This window comes from Aricia agestis, chromosome 8 (genome assembly GCF_905147365.1).
Source record: "Aricia agestis chromosome 8, ilAriAges1.1, whole genome shotgun sequence".
Taxonomy (NCBI): Eukaryota; Metazoa; Arthropoda; class Insecta; order Lepidoptera; family Lycaenidae; genus Aricia; species Aricia agestis.
Window position 1 is genome coordinate 6,134,882 of NC_056413.1, and position 10,025 is coordinate 6,144,906.

Consider the following 10,025-nt stretch of genomic DNA (forward strand, 5'->3'; position numbering starts at 1 on the left):
GACGTTACCATGTCACCTCTACGTCACCGCGAAGCGCGGTGTCTTTAAATCATCTTTTTAAACTTAACTTTATGATTTTTTTTTAACTTGAACCCGACTTCCAAGGTAAAAACGACATTCTTAATATGATCTAAGAAGTATGAAATAATCCTTATTCTTCATTAGTACCTTTTTCAAAATTTTAATACTTTTGAAGTAGTTAGCAGCTCAGAACTGAGATCCTTGACATATACTAATTATTATACAGTAATCGGCGAGACATGGCGGTAGCGGTCATTGATTCCCTGTCAAAAACTTGTCATTTTATATATAAACCGGGATTGAATGTCGCAAAAAGCGATGGTTTGCCGTAAATAAAAGAAGAAGAAGACAGTGAAGTGTCAGATGTTGACCATCGCGGCTTTGTATAGAAAATCACAAGTTTTTGACAGGTAGTTAATGACCGCTACCGCCATGTTTCGCCGAGTACAGTATAGTAACTTACTTAACTTAGCCGGTACCGACTTCAAAAGAATTAAAATTGGATGCAGAAGTAATTGAGGCTTAGTCGAACTTGAAAAAGGCACTAATGAAGAATGATAATTACTTATTTCATACTTTTTAGATCATAAATTATGTATTAAGAATATCGTTTTTACCTTGGAAGTTGGGTTACATTTTTGTAAAAAAAACAATAATATTACTCTTTTTAGTTATCTACACGACCACAAGGCTTTATGCGTAGATAACCACTTACACATTATAATACTGTAAGCGAAATTGTGGTAAATGCTTGTACAGTTATCTAAGCGATGCTTTATTTCCAAACTTTTATGTTTAAAAATTCAGGAGTTATGTTCAGTGCCTTTGGATCCAGAGACACATTCGTATGAAATTCCACTTATTTGTAACATAATATGCATGAGTTACTAGAAACAACATATTGACCACCATATTGTGTGTTTTTAAAAATTTCAAGAATTTCCCTCGATTGCTTTTAGATCCCATCATCAGATCATCACCTTCGTAATAATTGTACCAAATTCGGATTAAATATCCTATGCCTATACTATAACAAAAGAATTTTCGAAATTCGTCCATAAACAGCTGAATAATGATCAAATATATCTGTCTCGATGTAAAAAAACTATGAAAAACACTAATAATAATACTAATAATAGAGTCATAATATTGTGATGTTGCAAGATATAAGGGTAGAGACGATGATGATGATTAATTTAATATTGTACTATTAGTATATGCCTTCAATTCTTAAAACAACGCTGAAACCCCTAAACATGTATCTATAAGGAGGCCGGAGATCTGTTCACCACCTTTTAACCATGGTATATCTTGGTGCAAAATCGGCCCTTTTTTTTAAATTTACTTGGAATACTTCATTACTTATCCAAAATCACTACTTATAAGACGTTTCCATTTGAAATACTTCAGAACAATGATATTCTATGTTACTAACGTAACTAGATTGGAAGTTTACGGTAGCAACGCGTTGCCACTTCGAAGATGCCTGCAGGCATATCTCACATACATAATGACATAACGAATATATGACTTGACATTGTCTTTTGAACAAAAAAGTGGTTACGCATTTCTGAGAATCTTTTGTAAGACATTGCTACTCTAGTATTTTAGAAACTCATTGCTTCAGAATATGAATCGAAATCACAATATCATCCTGATAAATGGGTTTTTAGTATGAATAGCGAGAAATTCCCTCGATTACTTATGGATCCCGTTATCAAGTCACCTTTTTTATGAACATGGTACCAAATTCGGATTAAGCCCGATACAATAGCGATCTTGAAAATCGGTCCACAAACGGCGAAGTGATCGTTGAACATACAAAAAAATATATATAAACAGACGAACATAATATAACATCCTCCTTTTTGGAAGTCGGTTAGAAACAGCGCTTTGCGGCGACGCGCGGCGTAGAGACGCTAGACGTTGCTTGGGTGTTACCATGGTAACGTCGCTGGCTACATCGCGGTGGCAGAGTAGACAGAATGATAGAGTATGCCGACTTAGAACTGATGTTGAAATTTTTAAATTTGACGTATTATGACGAAAATTGTCGCTAGGGTTGTTAACTTGTTACCTACGAATTTAAAACTGTGACATATTCGATGGACGTGTTCCTCTTTGGTCGTATTGTTGTTTGTGTTTTGGCACATGCGATTAAAATTGTCAGAATCCAATTTTGAAAACTTTATTTTTAATATTTAAAAATTTATTATATCAGCCAGCGCGAGGCACATTCCGTTCATAATCCTAGTGAAACCCGACGAATTTGACAGATATTGAAACCTGTCCGTCTCTTTGCAGTCGAACTACTGGTCGTTATGTCTATTGTGGCGGTGGCGTCCCGGTGAATTATAGGCTATAGCCTCAGAACAGGAAAATAAGGCTATAGCTTTAACTTAAGTCTTAAAATGACGCGCCCCTCCGTCGTATTCACAGTACAAATTTTTTAATTTATAATATCAACTAAGTAGTAATGTTATGGGGCGCGTCATTTCAATATTGTTACGTAGTTTATGTCCTTCATATCATGTATACTTGTACTATTATCTATTCTGTGATATAACTTAAATTAAAAAAATACTTGTGCTGAAATATATTTGATGACTAATGCTGACGAAGACTGTATTTATTTGTCAGCATGACTAGTAACTTTTATCTCGATAACTCAATTTTGATTATACTACAGTAGAGTTAGATTTTTATTTGAAATTACTATTTATAGTCAGATATTTTTTACGGCAGTGTTTAGAGGAGGACATAAATAGCTTAAATTCAAAAACTCGACCAAATCAAACGTGTGCGTTAGCCACCATATTGGTTTGAAGGTCAAATCTTTTTTTAGCTATATTATCTCCTTTATTTTTTATTTTTGTAAGAAAATTTGTCAAAATTTTTTGTCAAAATTGTCGCGATTTTCTACAACTTAAGTCCTAGTAATTTTTATTGTAAAATCAATATTTACGAAAATAACTGCATAAAACTAGTCAAAGTATAATTTCGTCTGTTCGAACTTTATCGCGATTATTGTCAAATATGTATTTCGTTTCTCGCTCTAACAACAAAATATACTAAAAACATAATATTAAATTTAATATTTGTATAATATGTTGATGTGCCGTAGTTGTCATATAATTATTCATGATCAGAAATATTTAGTTTTATCCTGTCTTGGGTCCCGGACCCCGGTACATTTACCATAGGTGTAGGAGCTTAAGCCCGGCCGCACATTGTCCAAATTCTGATCAGAAACAGTTGAATTTCGCCGGACCGCCACCCCGCACACTATCCGAAATATCCTTCCGGCGTTTTCGAGCTCACTCGGCTCAGTACAAATTGTAAGAGACAGCGCGGACGTTCATCTGTTTCTGATCAGAAATTTCGGACAATGTGCGGCCGGGCTAAATAATATTGGTTTCTGAAAAAAAAACAAATCAAAGGAGAATGATTATAGTGGTCAAAATTTCCACCACTAACCAGACCCATATTGACTTATTGTCCATTAAATATAGAGTAACTTTCATTATTAGACAAATTAAAAATAAGCTGTCAGTAAAAAGTTATGACCATATGAAAAATAATTTTTGAGTGAAAATATTGATATTCATCTATTTCAGTGAAAACCTTATAGGAAATGCCAAGCGACATCACATACCATAGATTGAGTAGTTAAAAAGTGCAAAGGATCATATAAATACTATTTTATGTAATAAAATAGTAGAAAACTTTTTCATTCCGTCATCACTTTTTACTAACAGGATATTCTGTATTTAGCAGACCATTACGTAAGTGTTGTTGGTTGTGGACATTTGCTCCAAACTCAATACATTTTTATTACATCTACAATATTTTTCATACAAAATGATAAAAACACGACTTTTCATTCAGCCATAACTTTTCACTGACAGGGTATTTTCAATTGCGGTCTGGTTATAATGACTCAGTATTTAGTAGACATTTTTACTATATAGGTCTCGTTAGTGGTGGAAATTTGGACCAGACTCCATACATTTAAAAACATACTCTTTTGTAGAAACTTCAATGATCTATCATCTACAATTATTTTCGCTGAATTCGATAATACAAGCGACGTTATACTTTGACTTATTTTTTGCATTTATCTCCGTAAGCAATGGAAATTATAGAAATTATAGAAATTGATTTTACAATGGAAATTACAAGAACTCAAAATGTAGAAAAAGACTAATTTTGTCCTTAGCTCAAAATGTTTTCTTTTTCCCAGATATTTTAAGTCACACTCGACTAAATTTTTTAGTTCTTGTGGTCTAAAATCGTGTAATAAATTACTTATAGGTGTAATATATTACCTATGTAATCAATTTTATTAATGTATTTTCTTTAACTCAACTTCAAAGGAGTTGCCTTCACGCAAAGCTAAAATAAAAAAAATGCTAATATTAATTTTTTTCTCCATTTTACCACCTTTAAAACTACAAATCCTACTAGGTCTCCACGGGGCGCTCGAACTACACGAATAGCACACTGTGCACTGGCCTCCCTTACTAATTAAAGTAGTAGCTCGTATTCATAAAAACAACAACACAATATCTGTTTAGTAGAAAAATTTATTTTCACAATACTATAATCTTCTTCTTATATATAAAATTCTCGTGTCACAATGTTAGTTACCGTACTCCTCCGAAACGGCTTTACTGATTTTTACCAAATTTTATATGCATATTCAGTAGGTCTGAGAATCGGCTACTGGTTACATTTTATATTGATAAGTGCATTTGCTAAATAAATAATAGTAAATTATTACAACTCGAGACTGACGACGACCATTGTTTGTGCGACGGTATAGCGATGGACGTTGCCATGGTGACATACTTATTTAGTCACTTCAATAAAACTAGCTATTTGACCGAGCTTTGCTCGGTATTCGATGAAAATGACATTTCCTAAAAATTATTCCTAGCTAGATCGATTTATCGCCCCCGAAACCCTCTATATACTAAATTTCATGAAAATCGTTGGAGCCGATTCCGAGATTCCAAAACAACGTTTGCCGGGACAGCTAATATTATAATTTGTATATTAATGTCAAACAATTCTACAATTCGGTGCGTTTCGGTGGCGCGGGCGGAGGCTGCGGGGAGCGATAGTGGCGCGCGTAGATCTCCTCCCAGAACAGCGCGCGCTCCTTCAGCAGCGAGCCGCGCAGCTCCACCGCCCGACCCAGAGACATGTGCGGAGACCACTTCCTGCCCACCGCTGGCCACTCCGGCAGACCGGAGCCTTCGGGTACAGGTTTACTGGAAGATAAGCACAATGCTATTTAAACTTTCCCCTAAGTTGTTTGAAATAAAATTTATGTACAGAATCCATTCGCTAAACGAATAAAACAATTATTTAAAAGAACGTAAATCTATATCTATCTATACTTATTAACAAAGTCGCTTTTTTTCCCTCATAAGGGACATGAGTGGTTTGGGCTGTGCGTTGATAGATCACTATGTCAATCAGTCAGTCACCTTTGAGTTTTATATATATAAAACTCAAAGGTGATTGACTTTTTATATAGACATGGTGATCTATCAACGCACAGCCCAAACCACTGGACGGATCGGGCTGAAATTTGGCATGCAGATAGATGTTATGACGTAGGCATCCGCTAAGAAAGGATTTTGATCTATTCCATCCCCAAGGGATTAAAATAGGGGATGAAAGTTTGTATATAATAATACTTCTTAACGCGAGCAAAGCCGCGGGCAAAAGCTCGTGTACCTATATTAGTAATATAATCCAAGAGTAGCAAATAACTTACCCTGTTGTTATGAAATTTATCCAAAATTCTTGCAAAATCTTTTGAATTTCTTGGTATTCTTTAGTAATATTTTGAGGAGTTGGAAGTACCTTAGATGGCCACAGAGCATCCGTCTGAGCGCAATGAGTGGCACCACGGATCTTAGTGAACGGTACTAGAGGAGTATTCTCGTCGGTAAACGAATACTCGTACAAATATATTTCGTTGTTGCCAGCTTCTACGTGATATTTTACTGATCTTAAAGTTGAAAACATTATTAAAACGTCTGAAAAGTAATTCACATAATCAATAATGTCTTCTTCGTCCACTTTGGATCCGAAAAAGTAGTTCTTTATCTTTCTTGCCATTTCTTCCCTCTCCTCGGGAGTATCGAAGGCTAAGTCAGCTGGTAAATATTCGGAAAAATGTTTGTCCATTCTCTCCATATCCGATTTTAAATCGTTCGCCATTAAATTCAAACGAAGTAAACCTTCCATGCTAGCAAAACCATACAACATGGGCACTTTCTCGTAATCACCGCTTTTCAAAATATTGACTGGGCTGTCGTGCAGAAATATCTCTTTTCCAATTTTCCGTTCTACGCAAGGTCCTACTAAAAACGTAGCGTCGGTTCGACTCAACAAAGTCATGACTGAATTCAGAACCTCCACTGACGTTGATTTGAAAAATTCTTCCAATTCGTAAATATCATCGGTGCCAGTATAGTTTAGTAGCTTTGCGTACTCTTTGGCAGCTTCGATTGGATCCGGTTGTACGCTGAAGGCGGCCGTGTTAGCCCCGCTCTCCGGGATGACCTTGTTAAACAGACCCTTCGTCATCTTTGAAAGCATCAAGAGATCGACGGCGGACGAGCCGGCGCTCGCTCCTGCGATGGTTACATCTTTCGGATCACCTCCAAAGCTAGCGATGTTCTTCTGCACCCACCGAAGCATAGCCACTTGATCCTTCATGCCAGTGTTTCCGGGGATGTCCTCGGTTCCCAAGCAAAGGAACCCGTGGCCCGCTAAGCGGTAGTTAAAGGTTATGAAGATAGCTTTTTTCGACGCTGCCATGTTTTCTGGTGATATCATGTCCCCGTATCCCAGGATATATGCTCCACCGTGAACGAACACTACAACTGGTAGTACCTCGTCGACATTTGGGACGTAGATATTTGCGATGAGGCAATCCTCTTGAATATTATAGGGTATTGTTATTATTTCACCAAAAATGTTTGGTTGTGGACAAATAATCTGCCTGTCAACCGCATCATATGTTTCTTCCCACACTGGTGGTGGCCCAGGTTCCTGAAAATTACATTTAATTTTAAGTTTTTTTTTTTAAATTTCTCCGTTCCTCATGGTTGACATGGTACTATCATGGTTGTACCACTTGCTACCTATAGGCATTATACATTTTTAAACTAAGTAAAATGATTACATGACAAAACATTAGGAGTACTTAGATATTAATTGATAATCGGCCAAGTGCGAGTCGGACTCGCACACGAAGGGTTCCAAACCGTTAGAGAGCAAAATTAGGCCAAAAATTGTGTTTTTGTATAGGAGAATTTTTTGATTTTATTTTAATATTATTATTAAACCTACCTGTTGCCATTATTGATAGCGAGCAAAAAAAATCACGTTTGCTGTATGGGAGCTTCCAATAAATATTAGTTTTATTTTGTTTTTAGTATTTGTTGTTGTAGTGACAATAGAAATACACAATCTGTGAAAATTTCAGAAGTCTAGCTAAAGCGGTTCTTGAGATACAGCCTGGATACAGACGGACAGACATCGAAGTCTCAGTAATAAGGTCCCGTTTTTACCCTTTGGGTACGGAACCCTAATAAATATAATTAAACAATATAATACTTGGGAGTTGTGCATGATAACAGGGATGATGACAAGGTCAAAGATTAGCGAATTTCGTTAATAAAATAAAGAAATCACGGTAAAAAATAAGTGTTCCCAAAATTTCAGCTTGATAGCATTTGTATTTTTTTTTTTGTTATGCGCCTTCAAAGTTGGATATTCAAGTCGAATTTTTTTCAATTAAATTTCTTAATATTTGTGTACAATTCGATAACTTATCCAATTATAAGCAACTTTTGTTAGCAAACCACTTTCATAAACGCAATATTTAATATACCTGTCGAACAAAGTTGTCTCCCGATGCGTACAAACTACGAAAGACTGACGTCATACTTTCGTAGCACTTTGTATGGAGCGTTTCGGGCAGGTCTTTTTTATGAGATATTTGAATTGTCATATCTTGGTGAATTTTTAAGCTATCAGAGTCATTCTTTCAACGATGTTTCTATTTTTTAAGTGTCTTTCAATTACCGATAAGAAAAAAAAATTGTCATCGTGCCTATTATTTATAACAATATTTCAAACGTAATAATAGCATTATTACTTTTGAGAGTTCAATCGTGTAAGAGTAAAAACTCTTTAACACGTTCAGACCGGGGTGTACCACCGGTGGAGCACAGAGTACTCGCTGACAGGGCGGGGTGTACCACCGGTGGCCACATCACACCTGACTTTTAATGTACTAAGAAATTCGTGCCGCCTTGAAAGACAGTATTGTAATTACCGTTCCCGCCCTGTAAAATCGACAAAGTTTCATAGTGTAGCTCAGGAGATGGATATTATTTCGGGAAGTAGAAAAAACAGGATTGAAAAATTGTACCTACTTATTAGAAACAAAATATGACAAAATCATGATAAATGGTACGAAGTGCAAATTATTTCTGCTGGATCACATTAAGAAAATGTTTATTTATAGGAAAACTAAATCAAACATGAAAAAAAATTATAAAGACATTGATGGTGCAAGACGAAAATTATTTTTGATGAGTCACGTGCAGAGCAAAAAGTATTCACGTGTTTTGATTTTTTTCTAGCCATAGCCTTAGATTCGGTTGTTGTGATACGGTCGTAACAAGGCCTGCATCTCTTTCGGGTATTTCTAAGCAATCCTTCGGGTTTCTCTGACTTATGTTTTGGCTTCCGTTGAACAATAAGCTCACCTTCCTCTGCAGCGTCATCGGGTTGATTATCAGCGCTAGACTTGCTAATCACTCTTTTATAATTTTGTTCCCAGAATTCTAAAATACTTATTTTCTTTCTTTCTCCAAATTTCTGGTGAATAACCCAAGCATTTACTAACATTGTGCCGCAATCTCGGTGATAAGTTTGCGGTACCACTTTAGGGTTTTTCTAAGGCTGGTATAGTACGAAGCCATCTGATACATATCCACGCGTGATGTGTGATGAGACAAAACAATTGACCTATTATAGGATTGTTACATCGTTAGAAAGAGAGATAATGCATAATTCGTGCATAATCGTTGGCCGTGTCCACCGGTGGCGCACCCCGCCCGGCAGGTCTTTCGGTTTATGGGGCGGTGATGTACCACCGGTGGACACATGAATATTTGCCCCGTTTGGATACTATATACCAGTTCATGAGGTCCCGGTCTGAACGTGTTAATAAGCAATTTGTTATTGTTTACATTCGGTTCTCAAGGTAATGACATATTATGTAATATATACGCTGTAGTATTTTTTACCTGTTTAGTTTATCTAGAATTTACCTTAAATTTGTCCCTGCCGGTAGGAGCCGTGGCATAGGGTACATTGTAGAATACGAAGCCATCGAATGTGGAAGACCTGTGTCCTCGTATGGGACCCTGTGTCGTGTTCACAACCCGCGAGTCCTCGCACAGGACACACACATACAACAGACACAACACGATCGCACGCAACATTGTTTTGCAATGACTTGTTTACTGTTAGCACTATATATTTATAGCGCTATATTATGTTCACAAGGTCAAACCTATTTATGATAATATTATTATTTATCTGAGAATAACTAATTGTTCATCGCCAATGCGATAAAATACTATGCCCATGATAATAGTTGTAAGGTATCGTAATTGTTAGGATATCTTGAATTGGAAATTATATGTAATTGTAACAAGATTACTACTAGACCTCATAAAGCCGAGCTTTGTGAAGGCGCGCGTCATCACACCTTGATTGACGGATGATAACACATCTACATACTGAAACTAAAATAAAATAAAACACTTTTTCCGTGAAGTGTACCACAAAATGTGCAGGATGTGATATACTAGGGTTTGCTTCGCTCGCCCTGATAAATACAGTAAATATTTGGACGCTGTTAAGCATTCGTGTACTAACCCACACAAAAATTAAGTATTGAG

The 10,025-nt window shown here is 36.3% G+C and overlaps 1 protein-coding gene across 1 annotated transcript; it reads right to left on the minus strand.

Moving 5' to 3' along the window:
• Positions 1-5,031: 5,031 nt before the first annotated feature.
• LOC121729535 (juvenile hormone esterase-like) lies at positions 5,032-9,563 on the minus strand. The gene is made up of 3 exons (XM_042118074.1): positions 9,390-9,563; positions 5,810-7,095; positions 5,032-5,297 (listed from the first exon to the last, which is right to left on the minus strand). Exons 1-3 carry the CDS (start codon positions 9,561-9,563, stop codon positions 5,096-5,098), a joined length of 1,662 nt encoding a protein of 553 aa, XP_041974008.1. The 3' UTR covers positions 5,032-5,095.
• Between the last annotated feature and the right edge of the window lie 462 nt (positions 9,564-10,025).